General features: G+C 40.7%; 1 protein-coding gene across 1 annotated transcript in view; it reads right to left on the minus strand.

Annotated features, from left to right (window-relative positions):
• The window catches only part of tenm4 (teneurin transmembrane protein 4), a 281,927-nt gene that overhangs the window by 85,236 nt on the left and 168,710 nt on the right, over nucleotides 1–27,981 (minus strand). Inside the window, exons 17-22 of the mRNA XM_036129592.1 lie at nucleotides 22,330–22,476; nucleotides 20,152–20,368; nucleotides 12,434–12,553; nucleotides 6,703–6,964; nucleotides 3,789–4,056; nucleotides 3,538–3,681 (exon numbers count right to left, since the gene is read on the minus strand). Of these exons, the coding sequence (XP_035985485.1) occupies nucleotides 3,538–3,681; nucleotides 3,789–4,056; nucleotides 6,703–6,964; nucleotides 12,434–12,553; nucleotides 20,152–20,368; nucleotides 22,330–22,476 (1,158 nt within the window). The remainder of the gene's footprint in view (nucleotides 1–3,537; nucleotides 3,682–3,788; nucleotides 4,057–6,702; nucleotides 6,965–12,433; nucleotides 12,554–20,151; nucleotides 20,369–22,329; nucleotides 22,477–27,981) is intronic.

The following is a 27,981-nucleotide window of genomic DNA, read 5'->3' on the forward strand; positions in this document are numbered from 1 at the left end:
AATTCAATTTAATTCAATTTTATTTATATAGCGCCAAATCATGATGCATGATTTTAATCCCCCCCCCCCCATTATGACTTAAAAGTTCAACATGTTTTTTGTATTTAACCCTCCTGACGCAATACTTTCACTGCACCTACAGCTGCAAGTGATATATTTATACATATATTATTTATATCTCAGAATGTGCATTTTTTCTTTCATTAAATATCTCAAGCTCAGTCAGGTTTGATCAGCGAACACCAATTTTCAAGTTTATTTCACAGATTCCCAAGTGGATTTAGGTCTGGACTTTGACTAGGCCTTTCTAACACATTTTTTTTATGTAAAGTATTCCATTTAGCTCTGACATTGATCTACTCCAGTCTCCATTTAGCTTCAGCATGTGGTACACTTCTGCATGTTTGTTTGTGTCCCCTTCCAGCAAACTGTAAATACGACTTCTGATGGCTTTCTTTCAACAGTGACTCTTTTCTTGGTACTCCTCCACAAAAGGTAAATAGCTCTCTTCTCCTCTCCCACCTGAGCTGTGGTCCTCTGCAGCTCCCCAAGCGCTACCAACAGAGTTCTGGCTACTTTTCTAATTATTGCCCTCTTTGCCAAGCCTCTCAGCTTACGTCAAAGGCCATTTCTTTTAATTTAGAATCATTCAATACTTTGTGTTGGTCTATCACATAAAAATCCCAATAAAATAGATTAAAGGTTCTACTTTATACTTAGCCTCTACTATACTATTATTAATAATGTTAATAATGCTAACAAATTAAAATCAAATGAGAAAATCTTTTCTAGGTTTTATAGTGTGTTCAAATCTACAAGTATTTACAAAGAAAGATTTTTTTATTGAAAATACCATTTATACAGTTCATCACATATTCATTTGGATTTTTACGAACTATCAGGCATTTTACTTTTCCCCAATGTGAAACAGTTAGAAGACAGGTAGTGGCATCCAAATTTACTAGAGTAAATTTTGTCAGCCGTTGCATATTGCGAAGGACCTCAGAAATTATTACTACTAGATTCAAGATGAAGGCTCAATATTTCACCGTGGCAAAGTTTGATCGGATCACAAATGTAAAAATAAGAATGTAATTGAACACAGATTAGAAGATGATGTGACTTTAAAAGGATTTGTATCTGTGGCTAAAGGCGTGGAAATTACACAGCGGGTCCGTGTTTGCAATGAGAGGTCATCTCAGTGGATGAAAACACAGGCGCAATTTCACGCCAAAATGAGGACCAAGATCTGTGGCTCGGGTGAAATCTCTTGGAGCAAGAAAAATACACCCCGCGAATGCAATCTTAATCACACAGAGACGAAAACATCACACACCTGCATTGTTCATGTTTTTCTACCTCTAAATTCAGGGGGATCATTTTCAAGGATTCAGAAACACACATGAACATTTTTTTTTTAATTGACATCACTGACGCCAATTCATTTTTTTGGAAAATCCCCAAATATGTAAATGTAAAGATGTTCCTGCTGGTCTGTCAATGTAATCATATTTGAAATTCAGCATCTGGGTGTCTGCGGTGGTTTTTTCTGCTTCTGATGGTACTCGGTGACCTGACTTCTTAGAGCAGAACAACATGTGGGCTATCAGAAACGATCAGCCAAGCATCTCTTTCCTGGGACGTGATTTAATCTTTGGGACTGCTGCTGCTCTGAGCAGCAGTCTGACAGCAATTAAATTAGGGATGATTCTAAAAATGCTGGGCATGGATAAGACCTGGAGGTGCCAAGCAAGGGAGGGGATGGGGGGATGTGAGGGGGGGGGGGGGAGAAACTGGCAGTGCTAGTTGAAAAAGCCGGGAGGCAGTTCTATCGATCCTCTGGACACCATGTTCAGGCTTGGTGCCTTATAGATCAAAGTGCCACCTTTTTGAGCAATTTTCAAGTATACCTCATCTCCTTAGATGAGACTCTGAAGACGCAAAACAGATTGTGAAGCCTCGCTAGTGACAGGCGCTGCCAAAACGTACTCCTAGCACTACCTTTGAGGAGTAATTTGTCGGCAATAAGAAAATTGACCCACTTCCTTCTGAAGACGTATGGCAGATATAAAAAGTCAGATCTAACTAAATCTGAAAGATATAGCTGCATGGAAATAAAAGTCCATTATATAAAAGAACAGGTGGCTACTTTATTGCTGCACTAAAACCGTTAGACCAAACACGTGGCAGGTGTGGTCTCTTTTTTTTTGTTTAGGAAAATGTGATAAGTAACGTTAAACCTAAAGTTTCCTTAATTTGCAAAAAAAAAATGTCATATTCCTTGACTTTTTCTGCATTTTGTCATGTTTCTACCACAAATGTTAATGTATTGAATTGGACATTTATATGCTAAAGAAACACAAAGTAGGGCACCTTTACAAAGTGTAAGAAAGAAGACTGAATACCAGTGGCAGGTTGTGATAAAAAAAAAAAAAAAATAGATGTTGAGGATTACGACACTAAACTGGATTTTTAAGTCTAGTCAATCTGTTTTAAATTCCTTTTTCTGCTTTTCTTCCTCTCAGAAAAGCCTTGTAAAAATTACTATCTTGTAAATAAATGACCGAGTTTTCTTTCAGTCTGCCATTGTCTCTGGTCTTGCCGTCGTACTCTGACTCATCCGTTTGCATCCATATGTTTGAGAGACATTTGCGCCTTTCGACAGGTATCATGAATTAATCTGCTTGGATGAAGAAGACAAAAAGGCGATGATTGGCCACGGGCGCAGAAACCCCCATCTCAAGGGGAATCTTTGGGTAACCAATTAGAGACCAACATGAAAAGTCACACTGGAAGCCAAAGGTTTCAGCAGATGGATACAAACTCATTTGTTCCGCGCTCCTCGCCATTAAAAAAAATATGACTTTATACTTAGACAAAAAAATAATCCCAAATAAACACAAAATTAAATGGGACTGATGAAAAATCAACAGTCAGACGCATTTTATGAGATCCCAGATGCTATAATTACTTTTCAATTTATATTTATGTTTAATGTACCTAGCTTTTGTGGGGCAACCCCCCAAGCGTCCCCTATTGACAAGCAGGAAGTTTTCAATACTTTGTAGAGCTACAATTATACCTGCAGTTGCATTTAGGGCTATGTCCCTACCAGTTTTGTACATCTAGAGATCTATTTAGGAGTATCCCAATAAAGTAGGGGAAACAAATTAACATCCCTCTTAAGATTTCTTATGGCAAGACACTTTTGAAATGCGCATATCTGCTTTTTTCACTTCATTATTTTGTGCTATACTGCAATGCATTATATATAGTGGCTGTAAAGTGACATAATTATGTCAATACTTTTGCAAAGAGCTATGCTATAGGTGAAATCAGCTTGTTGAACCAAAACTTTGCTTCAAAAACAAACCAAATAATGATACGTTCTTTGCAACGGCCTGATTGTTGACAAAAATTAGTCAGCTGTACTGTTGCGAGTGAGAATTGATGATATGTTCTTTCAAATATTTCTAATGTTTTCATTAACAGGTCACTGAAAATAAGAGCTTTCAACGCAATAACGATTTGACTCACCACTCTGGATATTTAAAGCATGATGCTTGTCTACCGTCCACCCTCCAAGTTTGGAGGCGGTTGTCTCATAGCCTTGTAGTACAGCAGTCCTCTTCTCCCACAGAATAAGGTCTGGGCATGACTCATACTCAAAACCCACTGAAACTACAGGAAAAAAAAGAGCAATGATGGAAAACTAGGGGCTGAGTAACATGTGTTTTGGGTTAAATAAAAAATTACAAACCATATGCAAAGTGTATTTCATCACTCACCAAAGGCTTCAGAGAGGCCGTACACCTTCTGGCTGTAGACGTCCGTCTTGTCCCACACAAAGTCATAGGAGAGGTTGGGAGCTGCGGGGAACCACTTTCTGAACAGCCTGCCTTCCACAGCCACCATGAGGTGAACCTTCATCAAGTTGAAAGGAATTGTGGAGTGGGTGAGGGTCATCCTCAGAATTGACTTATAACCCGGAGTTCTGCTGCTCAGATAGCTGAGCTTCATTTCTGTCCCGGGTATGGGCACCTCCTCCTGAAGAGACTGTGGGCAAAAAAACACGCAAAGGTTATTAAAGGAAAGGAAAGAAGAAAAGGCAAAAAAAAATAATAATAATCTGTGCTTGACAAATTAGGATTATTTACATGAATTACTTCTCACAGTATTTCCACCTGGACAAAAATGTCTATCACAGTTTCAGTGTTCTCCTGCCACAACAATATAGCATAATAAAAATTGACTAATAGTGTAATATTTAACATGATTTTATTGTTACCTGAATACATTTCTATAGTTCCACAAAATGATTGCCAATATATCTCGCAGGCTCCACAATCCAGCTGGCTGACTTGTAGAAACAAGTTCGGGAGGGGCAACTTTGGGCTACAATCCAGGTAATACGTCCACAAAAAATGTGGATCGCTCTGGTACATTTTCATATTAAAAGGACTTTGTGAGACAGAAAATTTGATTGCTTTCAAAACCGTCGATTTTTAAAATCCTGATTTCAGAAACTGGCCCATGTCCGGTCACGGTATGATGTTCCTTGTAGGTTTGTGCACCCTGACAAAGAATACGTCAATCATCAAGGATTGCCACTTTTATTCAGAAAAGAACACACACGTGTGGAGATGTATGGAAAGCCCAGTGATCATATAACAACAGAGTAAAACGGCAAGCTAGAATTATTTTTTACTTATTAGTTCACAACTTGCAACACATGCTCTGTTATTTTGCATTATTTTGATGACAAATGAATCGAAACCAAACATAAAGACTCGGGTACATACTAATCTGGTGTGTAGACTTAACCGTTGCACTCCTAACGAACAATTAACATTTTACTCAGCTGGTGAGAAGAAAGTGCGTTGCCTTTTGCTTTCCATCGCTTCCCTTAAAACCATATCTAGCCGCCTGCAGGAAGTTATGAAACACTAACCAGTGGACAATTATGCACATGGATAAAATGGTATCTGATGACGGATTTCTTTAAAAATTCTCCATAGAGCATTTCTATAAACTGATTTAATAACTGCAAATGCTTCATTAGAGCAGTAGTCCCCTCAGCGATCTATATGACAATCGCATAACAAGGATGCCCTTGGGCTCTGAGACTACACCGTACAATAACATATTTAGTTATAAATTTAGCTTAGTGAGAGTGTTGCCTAAGGAAATATCCTCCAAGATCAGACACTTATCAACCTCTGGATGATAGAAGCTGTAAAAGAGCACGTTAATACAGCACACAGTGTACATAGTGTACAAGGATTGACAGCACTGGCTCGGTTGGCCTGGTCCTCTGGACTAAAATTAAATCGCCTCTTGCAGCGGGCCTGCACAGCCCAAAACGAGATGTAGAGCAGCAATCAAAACAGCTGCTCAAAGCGGCATTGGTCAGAGGACATGTCACTTCTGATGCATTTATTTTTAAATGCTCACAGATTGCAGCTATTTGTGGTTGACTGATCGAAATACACTTTCGCGAGTGTAAATAGGATGGCGTCCTTCTGTGGCACTATCCGAATATGAGCGGCGCTAAACTCCGGGTTTCTATAAACGAATACTACATTTACGGACACGCTGTCAATCATTTGAACTAAAAGACAGAGGTATGCAGCTGCGGACATACAGAAGCAACCCTCTGAGCTGCACACATAGATGCTGAAGCGTGTGATCACACGCGTGCAAAACATGCAGATGTGGGCGGGGGACGAACAAACGTGTGAGTGGGACATTTAAAAGCAAATCCCGGTTGCACAGTGGCACAGACGTGTTAAAGCAATGACCTAAAAATTGCTGACTCGTTTCTCTATAAATTGTCATAAAACATGAGCTTTCTAATCAGGATTCCACACAACTTTCCGGCTAAAACTATTCATTCCATTCCGCTGTGAATGAATGTGGGTACCATCGAAAACATACAGGACACCAGCGAGGACTGACCTTGCTCAGCACTGCTTTAAATAGTAATCTACCCATTCTTTGATGAATAATATGTGTACCCTTTTTGGAATGAAACTGGCGATTGCCTGGGATATCTGCACCGTGAAAAGGTATGGGCGGATTTGAGTTATCCAGCCATACCAAGGCTTTGAAGTTTTTTTTCTAGCTTCCAATGTTTACTGTTGTTTATAGTGATACAGTTTAATACCATGCCAGAAATATAGTTGAATACAATGCCAGGAAACAAGCCAGAGTGAAGACAGAGTTTCTGTGGATATGAGGACTAGACGGTAATTTAGCGCTGCGCTTTCCCAGCCTGTTTCTTCTGGTCAAGTAGAAACAGGCTGGACGTTATAATCCCAGGTGGAAAAAAAATATCCTACCATGGATTCCAGTATTTGAATTCAAACATGATGGAAAAATTCCAGTATTTGTTCCATCTTGTTATTTTTATGTATCTTTTAACCGTCCTCATTAGGCCTTGGATATTACCTCTGTACTTAACTAAAATTTCCTCCTTTTCCAGACTTTGTCAGCCCGCTTAGGAGCGCTCCCTAATTCGGCCAATTTTACAAGAAAGATAAAAATGACAGCACAGCCACGAGCCATAGCTCCTATTCCACTTTAGTTTATGAATAATGTTACGATCCTCTCCCAGCTGTTAGGCAAGAGTTATTTGAAGGAGAAGACCCACTTAGGTTCCTCCTGCAGGGGAAGTGAGGAGAGCGGGAGGCGGAGCATCACCTGGATTTCGGGCACCACTGTCCCCCTTTCCGAGCAGGAGCCGGCGAAGGCTGTGAGCGGCGCCGGGGACACCACGGGGCCGGGCCGGGAGAAGCTGCTGAGGTCGCAGCTCGGGATGTCATTTTCCTCGTGCCGCATGACAATGGTGTCCATGACAAAGAACCGTCCCCATGGCAACCAGAGAGTGTGCTCCTGGGTGATGAATGGAGCGCGCTCAAAGTGCAGGGCTATGGCTATGCCCCCGTTGGTCACCAAGTCGAAGCTGGGAAAAAAAAAAAAAAGAAAAAACAGATGGGAACAATGTCAGAGAGGATGAACTGATTCACATATTAACTGTTATAACAGCGCAGCTCCAATAAGTCAGACGGTAATAAAAAAATTGGTTAATAAATGAAGGCTATTAAGAAAGGATTATTTTCAGTATTAGGCGTTATTAAGTAATCTCTCAGGCACACATGCTGAATATGCAGTAGGACTTATATTGATCGCAATCTTAGAAATCACATCTTTTCAGTATTACCGTATGAACAGATAATTCTTCTTTAAAGAAAATTGCAGATTCCCGGCCTAACTGCTCCATCTGGTTTTTTGTGTGCAATGCTGTGCTCTACCGTTCGCATTCGTGTGTGTGGAGCGAGAGAGCTTTGCACTGCGGGATGGAGGCAGCCACCACTACTTTATTGATCCCTTAGACGAAGCCTGTCCGTGCTAACATCAGTCTAAAAGCCCTGCAATGCAATCCCATCTGCTGCTGCATTAAAAGGGCCTGTGCCTCTGCGCTGACCTTAGCTTCAGTAAACAGGCTGCACCGTGACAACAACATGGCAGCACCTGCGCTGGACTTCTGCAGCTCCTGTCACTTCTTGCTAAGAACCAATTAGCACCTGGTCACCTACGGGCCCCTGGGACGGGGCCACATCCTCCCGCATCCTCACACAGGAGGCACCTTTGCTAAATTACAGGTAAAGAAGCGGGCCTAAATATAAACCTCCGAAATAGGCAGGATCCCTGTTGGTTTAAGGTGCTATAAAAAGAATATGCTATGTCGAGCTTCCCTTGAGGGTAAGCATCTGAATGTTTGTGGTGAAAAAAAAACAAAAAAAAAAACAGCTTGCTCTACACTTTGTTGTTCAACCTTGGCTGGGTGTGAGCGGTGAGTGCAGTCCGGAGGCTGCGCAGCTAACGCTGTTGTAATGATGCCAACATATTGCCGTGACCCATGAGCAGTCTGGCAGTCGCAGCCTGTCAGTTTGCATGACACTAGGCAGGCTAAGCACACACTCCCCACTTGTGGACAAACACCCGTGGGCCTGGGAGCCAATCAATTACTGGATTTAGTAGATGTTATCAATCAACAGTCTAAAACCGTGCAAAACGGAGAGTTACGGGCAACCCTGGTAGCTTGGGCTTACAGACCGCTGCTAAAGTGTTAAAGTATCTTAAATTCTTTTGTTTTTAAGTAAAAACAACAAATCTTTAAGTCATTTATTGGAATAGACCAATACAAAGTAGGACGCGCTTGTGAAATAGATGGAAAAGGTTATATGATTCTTATTTTAGAAATCAAAAAAAGCATAGTTTGCATTTGTATTCAGCCTCTCTGAGTCAAAATCTTTTGAAGTATTTCTTTAACAGCCTTTATAGACATATAGAGATAGAGATTTTTTTTTTGTTCATTCTACTTTGCAAATTTGGTAAGAAACGATCTGCGATTTACATTTTTGAAGTCTTACCACAGATTCTCAGCTGAAATTAGTTATGGACTATGACTGGGCCATTCTAGCACATAGGTTGATCTCCTCCTAAAGGGTGATCCTTCAGCCCAAGCATAATTTTTTTTGCAGCTTTTAACACGTTTCTCTGACCATTACTTTGTATTTAGCTTCACCCGTCTTCCAATAACCTCTGCTTGCTAAAGTAAAAGTGCCCATTTGGAGTATTGAGCTGGGATAGGATGAAGAATGCAAAATGTCTTCCTTTTTACTTTTACAAGGACTTCTCCTGGCTTTTTTTTTTCAACAGGTGTTTTCTTCCTTACACACTTATGAGCCGCCAATTGTGTGGAACGCACAGCTATTAGCACCATTGTCAATTTCCCCCAATCCCTTCCGAAGACAAGCATCCCAACAGCATGATACTTCCACCACCATGTTTCATAATTGACGTTCAGAGTTATGTGCAGTTTTACTTTTTTTTTTTTTTTTTGCATTAGCGATAAACATACAATATTTAACATAACCTTCAAAAGATTAACCATAAGATCTTTCCTTTGTCAGCTACTTGTGGCAAGCTCCAAACCGGTTCTTCTGGGTTTCTTTCAATTATTATAAAAAATGCTTTAAAGTAATTGCCAATTTATGCCACTTTCTGTTAATATAGTATGTAGAATGCCAATAAAATACACTGAGGTATGTTTTTGTGAAGTAATTAAATGTGAAAAAGCTCAATGGATATGGATACTTGGCAAGGGACCATATATATTTTGGGAATGCAAAATACAAATAATCCACAATATTTTGCCAAATATTATATTTTTATAATGAACTACATAAATCAAAAGAAGTGGGGCACCTACAGATTTGTTTCATTTGAACATTATGACTAATTTAAAAGGCAGATAATATATATGTTAGAATTTCACTAACTATTGACAAAAGAAGAAACAGGACCGTCTTGATGCTCTGGCCATAAAGAAAAATGCCCCAATAGTTTAGAAGAAACTACACAAATCTGTTGTTTGCACCAAAAAAACTTTTCAAGATAGCTCTGGTAATGGGTAATTTAAAGATCGAACCCCTTGGAAAATAAAGAACACATCATAGAAATGAGTTGAGACAGCTTTCTCATTTCTAAGTGGGTGAACAGGTGCGCTTTCTGATTTCACGCTGCACTGAGCCTGTTTACAGTGATTGCAGGGCTAGTTGCAGGAGACTGGACATGTTTACAGGGGGGAACCTGGGAGATGGAGTAGTGTTTACACATATGCTGGAAGGGGGAAAGCAGTATAAAGCTTTGCACGGCCAAGAGCTGAGTGATGCATGGAGAAAAATGGGACACGCATAAATGTGGGGGAAAGATAAAGATGAGAGGAGTCATCGCAGTGGAAAGGACGTAAGACCTGTGCTCAATGAAGGTGCCTAGAAAAGAAAGGCTTAAGGGTAGTGGGGGATCGGAGAGGGGGGGGGGGGGAAAGCATGAACAAATTCAAGTCAGACAAAATAAGTGAAGAAGTGGAAGTTGATGAAGTGAAAATGAAAAAAATTTTTTTGTACAAAAGGGAGTAATAGAGTGATGAGGAGAAAAAAAGAACGATTAAGATAAAACATCTGGCAGATCTAAACCTTGAGATTACGAGACTGAATAAAGTATCAGGAAGACGTGAGTAATGGGGAGCGAACAGCAATTCACGCTGTGCTGTGATAGAGAGGCTTGGTTTGGTACCAGCCAGGCCTTCCTGAAACAGAGATGCGGGAGGGGGAATTGAGCAAGCTGGTGCAATCTGATCCTAAACTATAAGCCTGAAGAGGGCAAAGTTTAAAAAGAGAGGGAATTGTTAGGTTTTTTTTTTTTGTATCAAAGCTTTTTTTTTTCCTTCTTCCAAGGAACCAATCCAAGCCAGTCTAAAGCTTTATTCTGGATTTATTTTATAAGATACTACCAGTTTTAGAGTAGTTCAAAGGAAGTCACACATGAAGCAAAACAAATTTATTTTAATGTGAAACACTTTCAGAGGAGCTGGACTAAATCAGAAACTAGATGTTAAGCTTTTAATAAATTATTTTATTCATTCAGGGTGGAATTATAATACAACTTCAATTAACTTTAAATTGAGAATTGGGTCCAAAGGTTTTGAATTCAAGGCAAATATTCCCTAATTCATAGGATCAAACTTCATTTAAGTCATTCAGGGCCAAACATATGCAAACACCCCTACTAACCTTTAGACATATGTCTACTGATGACTTTGACTCCTATTACATGCATTTTATAGCCATCAACAATGTCTGGGCATAGCTCTGATTAAATTGGTTAGTTTGCTGGCACAGACATGGCTTTTCAGCACAGTCCAAAAACTTGCAGTAGGGATTTTGTCAGAGCCATTGCAGGAGCTTAATATTAGCCTTTATTAATTCCAAAACCAGTTTGTGTTCTGTTGAAACACCAAGTTACGTCCAAGTCCCAACCATCTGGCCAAAGCCGTCACCGTCAGCAGAGAGAAAATAGGTCGGGATGTTCAGTATTTTAATAAAGTGACCATTTTTTGTGGAAAAGTGATCAGTCATCAATGTAGACCCAAACATAAAAAGGCTTTTGTAAGGTTTCATTATTAAATAAAGGAAGGTGTTCAGTGTCCAACTTGTTAGGTATATTTAGTCAAGTTTAACAAATTAAATACAGATTTGGAACAAATATGTACTATTTTTTAATTACTGTCTGGGGCCACACAAAATCTGTCCATGGGCCACACATGGCCCCCAGGCCACAGTTTGGACAGCCCTGGTTTGGATAGAAGGTGATGTTGTCTAATCTACGTCTATTCAAAAGAATTTTGCCAAGGGGTGGATGGTCCAAGCCTAATAAGGTGTGGACGATACTGGAAAGGAATCAAGGTGATGCTTTTAAAGTAACCAACCCTGTACCCACCTGAAATCCGGCAATGGCTGTATCATGCCTTTCAGGCTGTGTTGCTACTATCGGTACTGGTGCACCTCAAACCAAAAGTTAGCCAGCTGAAACCTAGACACAATTAGCTGTTCCACTAAGTGGTGATGGCACTTTTCAGTAACAAGACAATTCAAAGTGCTGTACATGAGCAGGAAAACATTACAGACATAAGAAAAATGTAGAAATGTCCAGCCAGAATTGTGCTAGAGGCTTGATGCCGTCCACCAAATGTGTGCGGCGGAGGTATAATTTGCAAACGTAATTATTAATTAATTAGAGGGACCTATGTTTATATTTAAGTCTGTATGTATAATTTTGACCTTTTGTGAAATACAGAAAATCCCCAATAGATTAAAACTTGCAAACACAATTCCTGGTTTTAAAAAATCAATAATGTATTTTGAATTCTTTGTCCAACAAGAACGGCTTAAACAAATCATTTAAAGCAAAAGCTTAATGTGATATTTCTGCTGAAAATGAGTGAATGTAAGGTCCTGATTGGCACAGCAGGTTCTTATCTTCACTTCAATGTTCAAACAATCATAAACTTAAATAAAAATTAAAAACAGGAACTGTCTTCACACAACAACAAAAAAACAACAACTTTTAAATGAATTTATACTTACTGAGGATAAATATGAAGATAAAGTATTAAGCAACTATACATGTAATGCTTTTATGCTGGATTTCTCCATCATCAAATAACATCCATCTGCAGCGCATTCTGAGTTGGCACATGTTACTCTGCCACCTCTCTGCTCCAACCGTAGCAGAACTTACTGAGCGTACCAGACGGGCTTTGTTTGATTTCTCTGGGAATTGAGCCGAGAATCCCAAAAAAATTGGACCCAGCGAAAGAACAAAGCAGATCAATAGCGGCAGAGTTTGTGGCGACGTTGGTGCTTTTAGTCAATACCGTTCAGCTAAATCACATTTTTTTCACAACAACATTAATATCAATGACATATTTTTATGTAAGATAATTAACAGGCTGCTAGCGGCTTCATATAATAATTCTGACTGTTCAAATGCTTCCATGTAGATGCTGGCGAATAAAATGCTTTACCTTCCATCCTGCCTGGTAATTGTGTAGCCAAACGCCGGATTGTTGATGAAGCTGACGTTAACGCCAACCAGCGGGGTTCCATCTGAGGTGACCACCTGCCCACGGATGACACAAGCATGGCTGTGCAGGAGACAAATAGAAACATGAACACTTTTAGACCGGATACAGCCACAAATCTAAATAAGACATTTTTTTTTCTCTATGTCTTTGAGACTTTTAGTTGCTTGTCTGTGTTTCTCTAATACCAGGTCCTGAGCACTGCTTATAGGGAACTAGGTTTCTCTTTGTCACAATAGAGCCATGTTTTGGGGTGTTTCGGGTTGTGTTATGCTGCTTTTGATGGATTATCTCTTTAAATGGATGTATGGTTTATTTTGATCTGTTTGACTAATAGCAGAAGGCTGCTATGGGACAGCATGCTCAGGGATTGTGTTGGAGTTCAAAACCAGGATGTTAAAATAACGGCATTTTATAGGGACGTAATGATTATTCATATTAACATGTTGTACTCACCGTTTTTTCCTACAGCATGAGGGTATTATCAAGATTATTATTATATTTCTCGGTAGCAATAGCTGTAGCAACAATATTTTTCACCTTTTCAATCAGATATAATATCGACTCTCTCTTCTGTATTACATTACATGTTTTTATGTCAAAATCTTTGTCATGAAGATGAGACAGTGACTTAGTGAGGTTACCTTTACAAATGAACACACAATAAAAATGAAATATTTTGTAAAGTGAGTCATTCAATTCTTTAACAGAGTGATGCTATTTCCAGTGAAACAAATACAGACCTACCCTACCACAAGTCTGATTTGTGCAAAAGATTATGTATTCCTGCTGGAAGATATTTATATGGAGTCCAACGTCTGCTGTATATTATATAACGAATATAAAAGTAAATGCCTTATTTGTGTCTGCACTCTTAGTGCACCCTGCATAAAGATCACTTCCAGTGTTTTCACAAGCAGCAATTAAAAAAGTTTGCAAATGTGACAACTGTGCTTAGTTATATCATACCGTGAACAAGTTACAGCCTGCAGCCCAAACTCATAATGTAACCAGGACTCAGACTGTTGGGTTTTATTTTTAGAAAGGATGCTATAAGATGTGTTTTAAAGCTCATAGGGCATTTTATATGCTTAAACATCTTATTGTGATGGTTTGCCGGGAGGTCTGGCCTGCAAATGTCTGACACGTGATGCAACATATCTGATTTTCTAAGGACTATACAACATGAAACAAAAAGAATGTGCTGCTGACACTTTTTCAGAAAATTACCAAGTTCTGAGATTATCCTAAGTATGCATTAAAGCATAAGGCCCTAACGGAAAACGAAACAGACTCAAAAGAAGGTACATGCTGTTAATTAATATCTTTATGGGCCCTAAATGGTTGTTTTTCATAGTACTGATGCACTTAACCCAAAAAAACAGGATTTATTTTCTTTGTAGCAAGGAAAGGGGTACATCCTGGTCTTTACAGCATCTAAGGAAATCTTTGCTGAATCCAATAAGCACTCTTACAAGAAGGTGGCTCTCTACACCTTTAAAAGTGTGTTTTCTATCCAGAATGGAGAGATAATGTGATAAGAAAGCTTTACTTTGCCCAGGCTCTAATTAAAAAAAGGATTTATCTTTCCCATTACAGAATGCAAGAGTGGAAAATAATAGGACTGCAGATGGTGGGACCTGCTTGGCTGATTATCAAGACCTCGACAGATTCCCAGGCTAACAGTTCTCCAGAAGCTTTGTAAATTAGATCTGATCATGAGTCCCCACCAATCGATAGTGGGAAGTCATCCAAACTCACCTCCTAATCTTACTAGAGTGATGAGACGAGACCTTGCTGTCTCACGTGTCCCCCCATGTCAGCTCTTGTCCCCGTCATTATCAAGGTCCGAGTCATGGTTGGTCGTGGTTTCTGTCGTCGTTGGCAAAAAAAAAAAAAAAAAAACTGGTCCCCTAACAAATGCTGTCCTGTCACTTCTTCATTAGACCATGGCTATTTTTAATACGTTTGGGCCTTAAACACTGCCGTGCGCTGGAAACAATTAACACCAGCATGTTAGTGGCTGCCCTCAACATGTCCTTACCAGAGGCAAGATCATTCACCCCCACAGTATCCCGGTCCCTAGGAACCCGGTTTTATGTTAATTGGGCCAGGCCTCCTTGAGAAGACCTTGGTCGTCCACTAGTTCAGCGTAAACAAGCAGGAGGACACTGCTGCGAATGATTAGGATCACACCTAAAGAACTTTCTGCACTCATTTGCATACAATAACCAATAACGCAAAGCCAGCCAAAGCCCGGGCGCCGGGGCAGTCATTCAAGGTGTGAGTTTATTGTAGGGATTTGTTTGCAAAGCCAGCCATCCATGTTTTCTTTAGATGAAGCTGTAAAAGCGGGACCATCTTGGCCCAGGCTCAGTGAAGCCCTTGGGACAAATATTCCTCGCTGCAGAGAGAAATGATTTAAATATTGACATCAAATAGAGAAGAAATAAAAGTGAGCATTACGACTTCACTGGAGAAATTTGCTGCCGACACAAGATTTCACCACTTTGACGCCCCTTATAAAATGAAAAGCAGAGTCTCTATATTTCCAGCTTTCCAGTTTAGCATCAGTTGGGGAGAAATATAATGTTAGGATTGTTTTCCCCCCCTTTTTTTTCTGACAAAATCATCAGCCAACCTCTTAACTGTTGGTGCTAGTAAACACCTTTTAAAATAGGAAAAAATACACATTTCCACTTTAGTTTTTGGAACTTCTTTCCGTTTCCCGTGGCTTTAACAGATGTGACACAGAAGCTCTTTCTTTTAGCCACTGGCCAACAGGCTGGAGGAGGACTGAAATGCATCTCACCACCACACCATTAAGAAGATGCTAATGGAGGTATAGAATACATAACTGTTGGAGAACTGCAATAAAGAGTGACGTTTTGGAGTCACCGAGTCTTTCTGACATCCATTAAACGGCATCTACATGTAAAACTGCTGGATATTTTTCCCTACAGGCACAGATGCAAAGATGTGCAATTTGCTAAACTCTACAAAGACTTTGGTCAAATGAGAGTAATATTGAGCGTTTCTGCGACAAACACTACAAGAAGTTTTAAAGCGTGTCTCGATAAGTCATGATCAGTAAGGTGGAGGATCTGTAAGGCTGTGGGCCTTTCTCTCCATCAAAGGCCTAGAAAGCCTTGTCCCAGCGCCTGGAATAAGGAGCTCTTCTAGACTTCTAAAAGAAATCTTGTGACTTTTCCCAGAAAACTGAACATGGCTGATCAATGAGCCTTTCAACAGGATATTAATGCAAAACATACTGTCAAATCCACACAGATATTGTTCAGGCATTAAGTTAATCAGCTCCAATAACCATGTCAGTCCCCAGACTTGAATCCTATTGGAAGCCTGTGGTGTGAGCCTGGACAGTCTAGAGAAAATATTTTGTGGTGGATGGTCAAAGATCCAACCCCCCCCCCCCAAAAAAAAAACAAAAAACCATGACTGTTAGGTTAATTGGCCTCTCTAAATTCTCCTTAGGTGTGTGAGAATGGTTGTTTGTCCTGTTTGTCTCTGTGTAGCCCTGTGACAGACTGGCGACCTGTCCAGGATGTACTCCGCCTCTCTCCCATTGACAGCTGGAGATAAGCACCAGCACCCCTCGTGACCCCACAAGGGATGGACGTGTTAGAAAATGGATGGATGGTCAAAGATCATCAGCCTTGTGAAATGTTATTAAAGAAGAGAAGTCCTCCTGGTAGAAGAGTGTTGGACCGTAGGGTACCAATAATTGTTTCTCCTGTGATTCTCCAAAATGTTTTTGCCCCACTCAATAAGCATACTGAAAGGCTTAAAAGGCTTGAGTTTATCTGTAACCCCTCAGACAGAAGAAGTTTTGGACCTGGATTATTGAGATGCATCAGGGGTGCATCACACATTTCCACCAGGGATGCTAATAAATGGGGCCAGCACTTTATCTTCTTCAATCTTCTCAATGAAGATTTTTCAACGACCCTTCAAATGATTCCTTACATGCTGCTCAAAGATGGTGGAAAAAAAGCAATAACCGTCTCATGGTATAAAATAGGGTTCCATACCTTTTTCATTCAGAAATTTTTGGTTGATTTTTATCGGCAACAATGGGATGGGTGGACAAAAAGACTCCGTATTTAGACAATGGGCAGAGATAAAATTTGAATAATGCTATTTTCCATAATCCTTGCACAGACCTGATCAATGCTTAAATCAAAATTGCAACTTTTCCAAACTGTGAAATCCCTGATGAAACTGAGTCTTACTTAGGTAACACACACACACACACACACACACACACACACACACACACACACACACACACACACACACACACACACACACACACACACACACACACACAACTAACTAATCTTTGTGCTGGTGGTTTTGTCACTCCGAAAAGTGGAAAAAAAGTCACATAAACAATATATTGTTAGTAATTTCTGAATTTGAAGCCTTTTATGCATGGGATCTACACGGTTTCCACACAATTGGATTGCAGACACAATAAAAACAGGGTGCCAGAGGTAAATACAGAGAAGTTTAAAAGATTAAGCCTAATGAATGCCTCCATTACCATGCAGGCAACAGAAATATCATTATTCACACAAATGACTTGATTACAGGGTGGATCCTGATGCAAATGCTAGCATGTCACCGTGGATCTCTTTCTCCCCCTCTCTGTACGTTGCACCGCATGCTCAGAGTGCAAATGGAAAACACTTTGGACTAATTCCGTTTCTGCAAACAATGCTGCTAAAAGGGATTCGGGCAGACTGCAAAGATTTTATTTCCGACATTAACGGCTTAATGCTAAAAAGAATAGCTCCAAATAAAATTATAAAAGTGCCAGCTAGCAAATGGAGCGGATGACTTCAGCCCCGCTATTAGAAACTAGCCATCAATCTTTGTCCAAACTGTTCCATAGACAAAGTCCCTGTTTACTATTCTGGTCAGCATCGACTGCTGGGCCTCGGCAGGCTGTTGTATTATGTGTCATGGTGGGGAATCAAGACATTTCATGCAGTGGCAGATGCTTATTCAGTGGCACCTCTGCAGCTTTTTTTGCGGACGGAAACATCAAAAAATAGCAGTCCAACACGTCTGCAAGCAGAAGGAAGTGGCCAGCGGATCAATAGAAGGAGGATCACGTGAGCAGGGCAAGCATATCACACAGGAAAGATGCTGAGACGAGGCCTGTCTGAAGCCCTCACCCCCCACCCCCCCGCCCCAGCCCATCATAACTGCTCAGATCTGTCAGTGGGTGGGGGGAATGAATACCAAGCATGAATAATAGATTATCACCGATATTTTTAGGTGAGCATCTTGCAGCTCATCTCTGGATTCTTCATTTTACTTATTTATGGTCGCATCTTGTGTGAGAGACAAGAGTATTACTCAACTCTCCATGCCTCTAACTCCGTCCGGGGAGGTACTGCAAAATGTTGAGTGCTTCTTGAGAGCCAGAAAAATGTCAATGAGAGAAAATGTCAGAACGCTTCCTCTCAAGTAACAGCTGACACCGTCGCAATGGCATTTAAAAGAGGACAAAAAACAGACGCGTTTTATAATGTTGTGAAGTGAGACATATTGGCTCGCAGAAGCCTTTGCCTCTTTCACTTCTTCGAATTGTGTCCCATTACAACCACAGTAACACCCCGATTGTCTAGTTAAAGGAACACGGCAAAGCGTTTCTCTTTCTCTTGTACGACCTACTTAGCTTTTAAAGAAAAACATCCCAAACATTGTGTCTCACCAAGCACTGTTCAGTCCATCATCTGAAAATAGATTCAACTGCAAACCTACCAAGAGATGACGATCCACCAAAACTGACAATCTGGACAAGATGAGCATTACTCCGAAAAGCAGCCAAGAGGCCTGTGGTAACTCTGGAGGAGCAGCAGAGATCCGTAGCTCATTTTACATATCTGAGCTTGATGGGAGAGTAACGGGGAGAAACTCATTGTTGAAAAAAAGCATTGGGAAACACGAGGAAGAAAGGCTTCTTCTTTGGCCAACTTGCGGGAAACTAACGTTGCACATCTGGCCAAAAATACAGCTTACTGACTGTGGAATAGTGGTGGCACCATCATGCTTTTCTTCAGAGGGGAAATAAAAGCTGGTCCACGTTGAAGGAAAGATGGATGGAGCTAAGTAGAGGGCAATCCAGCAGGAAAACCTGCTAGGCTAACTTGAGCAGTCATTGGGCGACAGGCCGGGTAAACCCCGGACAGGTCACTAGTCCATCACAGAGAGACAAGAGACAAACAACTAAACACGCCCTAAAAGCCGTGTTTTATGAGACTGTGGGAGGAAGCCGGAGTTGGTAGGGAAATAACACGAGGAGAACTGCAGAAACGTGTTTCTTAAAAGCGCTGACCCAGGTGACTGAATACACTTTTCAGATTCATTTAAAAACAAGAGCAAACCACGGTTCAAGTTTGCTCCACTTTGCAATGATGCACTACCAGGTGCGAAGCTTTCCTATAAAACCCATCTAAATCAAATGAAGGTTTGGTGATGTAATATGTCATAAAAGCTGAGGCTAAAAAATATGGAGTTTTAATACTTTTGCAAGGCACAAACGTCACAACAGTTTTTTTTGTTCTATTTTCAACCTGAAACTTATTGGCGGTTTAAGCGCGCTTCCGTATGGATACATCAAAGTGACTTTGTTTCATCGCAGGGGGATGTCTGAAACCCATGGTACTGCCCACCATTAAAAACAAGTAAAAAATAAAACCAATAAGAGAACAACAGAAAGCGTTCAAGTGTTCGCATTATTATCCTGTGCTCTTCTGAATCTACTATTCCTCGGCTGTTTTTCTTCTACATTAGTATAATACACAAAGATGAGAGTGATACATAACAAAGTAGTATGCAAACGAGCAACCCTGTCACGCACGCAATAAAAAGATGAAAAGGAGAAGAGACAATGGAAAACATCGGAGCAATCTTATGGGACTCTGGCTGCCATCCTGCCTGATATAAAAGGTTCTCAAATTCCACGGCTGGGGTGTCATGAGCTCTGCCTGTGGGAGTGGAGCCTCAGATGGATTACAGTAGAAGTAATCACAATACATGAATATGAGATGCTTTTGTTACTGAGCGAACGCCGCCTGCTTTTTGCCACGTTCCATGTTTGTCCATCATCATTTGTCCATCATCCTTGCAGCGATGCATGCCAACACTCTTTGCCAATTTTAGCCTCCACTGAATGCAGCTTCTTCCCCTTAACTTCATATTTTAATCAGTTTTTTTTTTAAGTGTTTCAATCTCTTTTTTCTTTTTTTAAAGGCAAGCTTTGTTTTAGAAATTGTGAGTCTGTCCATGAGCGTGAGCCATTTCAGCAAAAATGTGAAGCTACGTAACAGTTTATCCGGGTCACACCATGGAAGACATGCAAATCCGGTGCGGCACGATTTATTTTAACTGTAATCCGTCTTAAAACGGAAGAAAACGCATCTAAACGCACATTATTCAGTCAATTTCAAATTGCATGCACGCAAGCCGTACAACGCTTTGGGAACTGCAACACGTACAGTTCTTTGTGAGGCACCATATGAACAAAAGCCTGTGCAGTGACTGGATCAAACAGAACTTTCCTGACATAAAAGACGGAAAATCTGTTTTCAAGCGAGGCTGTTATCTAATGAGAGCACTTTTTCACTCACTTGCCGTCGAAGGGGTTAGCTCCGGGGATGGCGTGCGTGCTGTCCCTGCCCACCAGGAAGCGCACTCGGTCGTAGAACGTCTGCAGGTTGTTCTGAGCGGAGGACATCTGCGTCTCCTGGATGATGTCCAGCGGGTCGGGCGAGCCCACGCACAGAGAGGTGGTGTGACAGGTTGCCTGAAGACAGCAGTCTGGATCCATGCAGTCCACCAGCCCATCTGAGAAGGTTAAACAAGGTGCATGCAATGAGGGAAAAAAAAAAAAAAGAAGAAAGTGCAGATTTACACCTGGCAAATGCAGCAAAGCTCATGCAAAATGAATAAAATATGCCGAAAGGCTATTGAGCGCTAAAATAAAGCTACATGCTATACTTGTGCTAGACCTTAAAATTAAAGATGCACTGATAAATCAGGCCCTGCATCAAAACTGGACAAATCTTAGCTTCAGTAACTCAAAACTCCAATTTATTTCTGATCATTGAACATTAAGCACTCCTAGGTGACCACAGCTCTGTACCTTCTGGGAGTTGTTTTAGGGGCTTCCCCCCTGTAACAACTTCCACACCGACCTCAAGTCAGTTTTGTTGTCAGCAAGGTATTTGAAATAATTCGGTGGAAGCACTGGGGATGCAGGAAGCCATTTAAGAAGGTAACTTTATATTTTATGACATGTCAAAACGTGCCTGCTGTTCATTCGGGCTGGAAAAGTGAGCAAGACTTGCAGCAGAGAACGTGTGCAGTGGAACCAAGTTGCTCTGTTTTAACCTTTTGACCCTTCCACATCTGCCGTGCAAAATGCTGGATTTTAGTAAATGTTGGCGGCTTAATGGGGGAAAATCAAAGTTAAGGTAACGCAGAGGCTGCTGTTGTAGTAATACACACCATGCTAATCAAAAATAAGATTCTACAGCACAACATTTGATCTGTGCACCAAAACAGTGGATGTAAAGACCTAAGACGCATTCCTCTCAGTGCATCAGATAACGTTTCCAAAGACGAGTCTTTCTATGTAATGCACTTTATTTCGCTGAAGTGGGTCATTGGTGTATCCTCCCTACTGAAAGGGGCATATCTGGCCAGATGGGGTTGATAAAAATAAACTGTGCTGTCAGGAGTCAGTCAAATCCCAAGCAGCACCCTGCTTTTGCTGTTGAGAGCTGTGTGGTCCCCGTTAAGCGACGAGAAGACAAACAGCCTCGTGTATAAATAAGGGAGGCAAGTGCACGGCTCCGGCTGAAGAATAAGGAAAGTCACATCTCCCACTTGGAGGGGAGATTTGTGCAGCACAACCTGGCTGGTGGTGTGCCTGTGAGGGAGTTAGTGCCTCTGCTCAGGGTTACTTAGAGCTGAAAGGGCTTCCCCGTGGGGACGGTAAATGCTCAAGGATTCAGGGTTACAAAAAATATCCAGGTGACTTACCTTATGAATACTTCCAATTATGACTTTGTATTTTGTGTAAGGACTGAACTGGATGTGCGTGTGTGGCTAGCATATGCACTCTACACATGTATGATATATAAAAGATAATGACCTCCCTCCCCCGTGTTTTTATTCATTATTTATGCCCATTTGTCCTCAGGAAAAACATCCATAAGATTTTACTGAGATGCAGCCCACGGACAATAAAATCTCAAATAGAGCAGCCCTACATTATGTTATATTTACCAATTATGGCTGTGGATGGCTTCAGAATAAAAGCTTTTTTTTTCGCACCTTACCTAAGCACTGATTCAGCTTGAATTAAGCAATTAACTTTCTTTGTAAGTCAGGACTGTGGTTTTGGTACTTATATGTTGCGTTATTTTTTTCAATTCTGCAATTTTGCTGTTTCAGTCTGTCTTTGCTGCATGCAAACATGTTTTTTTTTCTTTGTGATCAGTGTGTATTTTTTTATTTGCTTTGGATTCGCGATGTTTTTCTGTTCTTTCTTTCATTGAAAAGCTAGCTGGCTCCTGTGGTTCAAGGCAGTGAAATGTGTACGGCGTCTCAACTGCTACTGGCTCCATAGAAATAAAATCGTAACGGCCTATTTAAAGGTGCAGCAGAGCCTGGAGAGCCTAAACTAGGTAGAGAACATTTCTCAAACCCATGGGGGGGGGACAAATTTTATTGTCAAATCGTGTCTGATTCAGAGTGCATGTTGGTGTCTGGTCAGTGTCAGAAGGCATTTGTGATCTTACCACCATCGTTGTCCTTGACATCACTGCAGGCGGTTTCCATGGAGGTGTCACAGCCAGTGCCCCTCCAGCCCAGCTGGCACACACAGTACCAGCCGTTGTTACCCAGAGTGCACCTGCCATTTCCGTTGCACAAACCTGGACAACCCTCTGTGAAAAACAGATGAAGACAGAGACAAGGGGTCACAAACAATTCCCCAAACGAGGAAATATTCGAAGATAACATTTAATACAAAAAACACAGTTTATATAAAAACACCTAAAAATGCTCCGAAAAAAGTGGCTTGTTGCTTCTACTTTAAGCACCAATAATCTAATGTTATGTGACCATTTTAAAGGGATGAGGGCAGCTCTAATGACCCTTAGCTAAACCTGATAAATTTCATACGCCTTTTGTAAAGCTTGTAAATATCCCTTTGCAGTGGAATCAGATCAGTGGGATCTTTTGGATCAATATTCACTTATTACTGCAGTAGATTAGTCAGAATGTTTGGTACTCTAGCTGCGTAACCACAGCAGTGGCATTTATGCAGGTATCTGGTGCCAAACTTTAATTTGGCACCAGATACATTTAATAATTAATTTTTTTTAGTGATTCTGACTTTTAAAGCTTTTTTTCACTGAGTTTTGCAAACACTCCTGGCCTTTTTTCACACTTTAGACACAAACTTCAATATGGTTTTTTTTAGGAGTTTTATGTGACAGACTTAGACAAGGTAAAGCATAATTGTGACGTGGAAGGAAAATGTTGTAGTTGAAGTTTTTCACCCACTTTGTGTTCTGTTTCCCTTGAGTCGATAATATGGAGGACTACCTTTCGCTCCAGTTATAACTGCATGTCTTTTTGAGTATACTTCTACCAGCTTTGCACAGCTGGGGGCTGAAACCTTTGCCCATTCTTCTTAGCAAAACAGCTCGAGCTAAATCAGATTGGACAAAGAGTGTCTGGGACCCTAATTTTTCTTGTCCTGCCACAGATTTTCAATTGAATTTAGATCTCGGCTTTGACTGGGTCATCCTAACACGTGAATTTGCTTCGATTTAAGCCTTTCTGTTGTAGTGCTGGCTGTGTGTTTAGAGTCATCCTGCTGGAAGGTGAACCTTTGCCCCAGTTTCAAATATTTATCCGGATCTGAAATTGTTTTCTTCTAGGATAGCCCTGTATTTAGCTCCATCTGTAGCTCCGTCCTTCTCCTTCCCCTCAACAATTACTCTCTACTCTGTGTTGGTCTATCAAGTGAGATTGTAATAAAATAAATTAGCAAAATCTGAAAGACTTTGTAGGAACATGAATATATTTTTAATGTAGCAAACCTGGTCTAAACATTTGTCTGAGGAATACAATTAGTAAGATTTGCCCCTCAAATAAGAGACCGTGGTGTCCCTTTAGGAGAAACTCAAAGCTAAATGAAATGGGTTTCGTATAAATTGGAAAAGGTTGCGCTCAGTTGCTTTGAACAGAGGTCGCCTAACTGTATTTCTGGGAGCTCAGCCCCAGGGGACCTGAGGCAGGCTGGAGCAGACAGACAGGTGAAAGATTTCATTGTTTCCTCGCGGATAGGTCTTCACAAGGGCACAGATCAGAAGATTATGATGCCAATTGTTCTACCCTGTTTGACATTTATCTGATACATTATGATATTTATCCCCTCGCTGAGGCAGAGGGTAAAATCTAAAGATATCAAACGCAGAGGTCTGTCATAGATTGTGGTGTTAGGAAGATGCCTTGATAGAGACACTGCTAAGCTGACCTATTTTATCAACTAAAAGAGACTGGCTCATCTGTCTCTGCTGTGCAGTTTGCTCTTACATCAGACAGAGAGAGAAACTGCGCCGGGGAATGGAAAAGGACGAAAACAGGTGAGGCAGGTGTACTTAAAAGGTAATATTTGCAAGGGAGAAAAGGCTGAGTGATGGATGAATCAGGGTTGCAATTATACTGACATAATTCACAGTGCAGCCATGGTCTACAGAATATATTTTTTCAGTTTGCATTTTAATTCCTAAGGAAAAGAATAAAGACACAAAAAGAAAACAGGTAATCCCAAATTTGTGGAACAAAACTGCAGAGTATTTGAATTTCCACAATACTGCATTAGTGTTATTCTGCCCCCAGTTTCTTACAATTTATAACACTGAATTGTTTTAGAAGTTAAACGTTGTATACCACCCTTTACAGTTATTGACAACCCAGGTAAAGATGTAAAAAAATATGTTTACTACATTTCCTTTTATAGCAGTGGCACATTCTAACAATTTTGAAAAAAAAAAAACAAACAAACATTTTTGATTTGATTAGATTTACTCAGGGAGGAAAACTCCCAGTTTTTAACAAAATAGTGCTGTAAAATAAAGTGGACCTCTAATAGCTTCTATAAAATACTTCTAACTAGAGCATGTCTTATATATTTTGCTTTTTAAAGAGATGAATCAACAAATTGCTAGCTTAATGATTTTCAGCTTGATCTGACCTAACCTGCCAGTCAAATACTAGAAAAAAAAACTAATTTTATGACCAGTGATTGTCAGGTTGCACTGATAACTACTTTGTTGGGTCTGGATGCTGTTTCTTAACCTGGTCAGCCGGGTTGATAATATGTACCACTCTCTGGGACTACTCCAATCGACTCCCGGAGCTGTTTGGGCGAAGCGACACCTACTGCTCGCCTACCAAAAAGGTTGGTTTTAGCCAATCGTGGTATCAAATTAAAACATACGCAGCAGACGTCACAGAGAAACCACAAGACGCTAAGCTAGTCAAGGCACTTCTTGCTGTTCTTCTTTCAAAGATGAAATGGTGGATTCTGACAAAACAGATGTGATAGCAGCAGCTACGCGTGCGTCCTCCTGCGCCGCCATGTTTACGTTGGTTCGCCTGTGTGCTCGGCAGCTTTTGCTTGCATCGCACCGGTATGCCCCGCCTTAAACCACAATCCTGCAACACGATTGGCCGGAGCAGTTTTTGGTTCAGACACGGTTGAAACGGGAGCAGTACAAGATGGATTCTCGTGTGTTTGTGAGCACAGAAATACCGTGAGAATTCAGCTTGCAGGCAAGGTTAGCTGATTCTGGGTGAAAAGCGTTACTAGGACATTTTCACATTCAGCTAAGAATTTAAAGTTAAGTGAATATAGAATCAAGAATCTATCGCCTGCTGCTTACGTTTCCATTTGATACCATGATTGGCTAAAACCAACCTTTTGTTTTAAAAGAGATGTTAGGACAAACATTGTATTTTCTTCCATGTGTTGGTTCATCAGGCTGTGAGATAGCGAGAGAGAGCAACGCATTTAGGAGGCATTCAAAAGGCTAAATACTAATTGCTAATATAAGGTGCTAATTACATTTTAAGAAGTCCACCTCATAATCACTTTTACCGGTGTTAAAATAATAATAACACGCTGTTTTACATCAACTGCTCTCTTACACACAGGGTGACATCACCTCTGATACATTAGTATCAGTAGTGTAATTAATGGCTACTCACCGCATGAAGGCTGCAAAAAATATTCTTTATGCTTTTCTTATATCTTCTGAATGATGTAGCTCTTAAAGAAAAAAAATTAAATATTGTCCAAAATTGGTATTGGCAGGTCAAAGTGTTACAACCGCCAGATTGGAGACCTGCCACAAAACACTGATTGATTAGTAACCCAAGAATCTTCATTTATGTGGGTTATAAACATCCGTTAATATGGGCACCTGTCTAATAGCCACCACTCAAAAGGGGAAAACAAAAAAGAAGATGCCAGTTAAGAAGAGCAGCTATGAGCTATATGGGAGGTTTGGCCTCATTTTCACTGAGAGCAAGTGGAACTGTGACAATTTGAGTAGTGTGAGATTTTGCTCCTGTAATTGAAGGTTATTAATAAAGGGGTTATAGTTTTTACACATCTTCACCAGGGAGAGGTGTTTTCATCACTTAGAAGCTACAACCTGAATTTTTTTTTTTTAATAAACGCTAAACTAATTTGATGTCAATTTCTAAAGAGAATTTATGTGATTAACAATAATAAAGAGGCAATTCTAATACATCTTTCTTAGAAAATTGAGACCAAATGAAATAAACTCTTCAAAATGACTTGCGCCTTCAACCCGTTTGGCATGGCCTTTCTTTTTATTGAGCAAAAAAAAAAAAAAACATCTTTGGTTAAGCCAGTGGAGCTGGCCGATTAAGAAGCTCAGAATGTTTGTTATAAGGATAAATAAAGCTCCACTCTTCTTTGGCTTGGTTTCAACTTAACTGGCAGAATATATCAGAGAGAAGCCCCTGCAGAGCCCTGCCCGAACCCATCTGAGACAGTTCCAGACATGAGGACGCAAACGTTCGAAGAGCCCCTCTGGCAGCCGCTCTTATGCCAGGTGGTCTATAACCAAGGATGCAGGGAGGCTGGGAGAGGGGTGCCAGTGGCAGACAGCAAAGGGCGAAGCAAAGCCTCCATCCTCTTTTTGCCGAGAACCATAAACTCTTTTAATTAAAGAGGATGCAGCCTCAGCACCTATCAGGGTCTGCACAGAGCTGTAAACTCATCTATAATGCAAGGCACACGTTATGAATCCCCTTTTCCCAGCGTCTCCCTACTGGGAAGCCAAAAATCACAATATAAAGAAAGCAGTTCAGCTTAAATTGGGTGTGAAGGTGCTGATAGGAGACTACTATGGAAAACTATGTTGAAAATATGATGAGTAGAAGATTTGTACTAGTGCATCTCAATAAGTTATAATATCATCATGACTAGTTTTATTTCAGATATTCTGTTTTTAAAAGAAAGAAACTTTCAGTTTCACTACACACAAAAAAAAAGATATTTCTATTAGTGTTGACCATTGTGATTTATGTCAGTCAACTCGTGGTTCTGCTGACATACTTCCTGGAGGGGAGCTGCGATGACTCTGGACTTGTTAAAACAGGGTAGACCAAGACCAAAAGATCACATGGCTCCCCCGTGGAAACATTTGAGCTCAAACAACCAGGGTTCTGTGTCTCTGTACTGTTCAACTTGATTCTGGGACCTTGGTTTCCAAAATAAAGGTAAGATTTACTATCATCCGAAAAGAGCACAGTGCACCACTGAGCAAGAGTCAGATCCTTTTCCTCTTTAGCCCGGGTAAGATCTAGCAAGTGCTGTCTCTGGTTCAGAAGTTGCGTAACACTAGGAATACGGTAGCTTTAACTCATCTCCTAGATGTGTCTGTGAATGGCGGCTTTTGAACGTTGTGAGTCTTTGTCAAGCTCTCGACCTTGTTGCTTTTGCAGATTTTTCAATTACACTTTTAACTTGACCGCTCCCTCCAGGTCTGAGCTCAGTCTCTGCCTCAAGTGGAGATCTTCCTGCATCTTGGGATGGATCGGAAGTTGGATGGTCAGATCGGGTCACTTTCTTTGGTAAAGCTAAGCATGAGCAACACTCTCAATTTATTGGTTCTACACATTCTGACTCTGGTCGTCAGATGTGGATCATGATCAAATGAACAACATACCAGATACAAAGTAGAGCTGCTGTTTCTTCGCAGCCTCGGGCTGCAATATACTCCACAAGAAGCAAGAACATTTGTTCTTGCTCCACCCCGCAAATGACGTAATTTTGTTCTTGTAGCCCTGCTCTGGGAGTTCTCGCTGCTTGCTCTTGACACAACGTCTGGGCAGAACCTTTT

This window comes from Fundulus heteroclitus, unplaced genomic scaffold (genome assembly GCF_011125445.2).
Source record: "Fundulus heteroclitus isolate FHET01 unplaced genomic scaffold, MU-UCD_Fhet_4.1 scaffold_189, whole genome shotgun sequence".
NCBI classification, from domain to species: Eukaryota; Metazoa; Chordata; class Actinopteri; order Cyprinodontiformes; family Fundulidae; genus Fundulus; species Fundulus heteroclitus.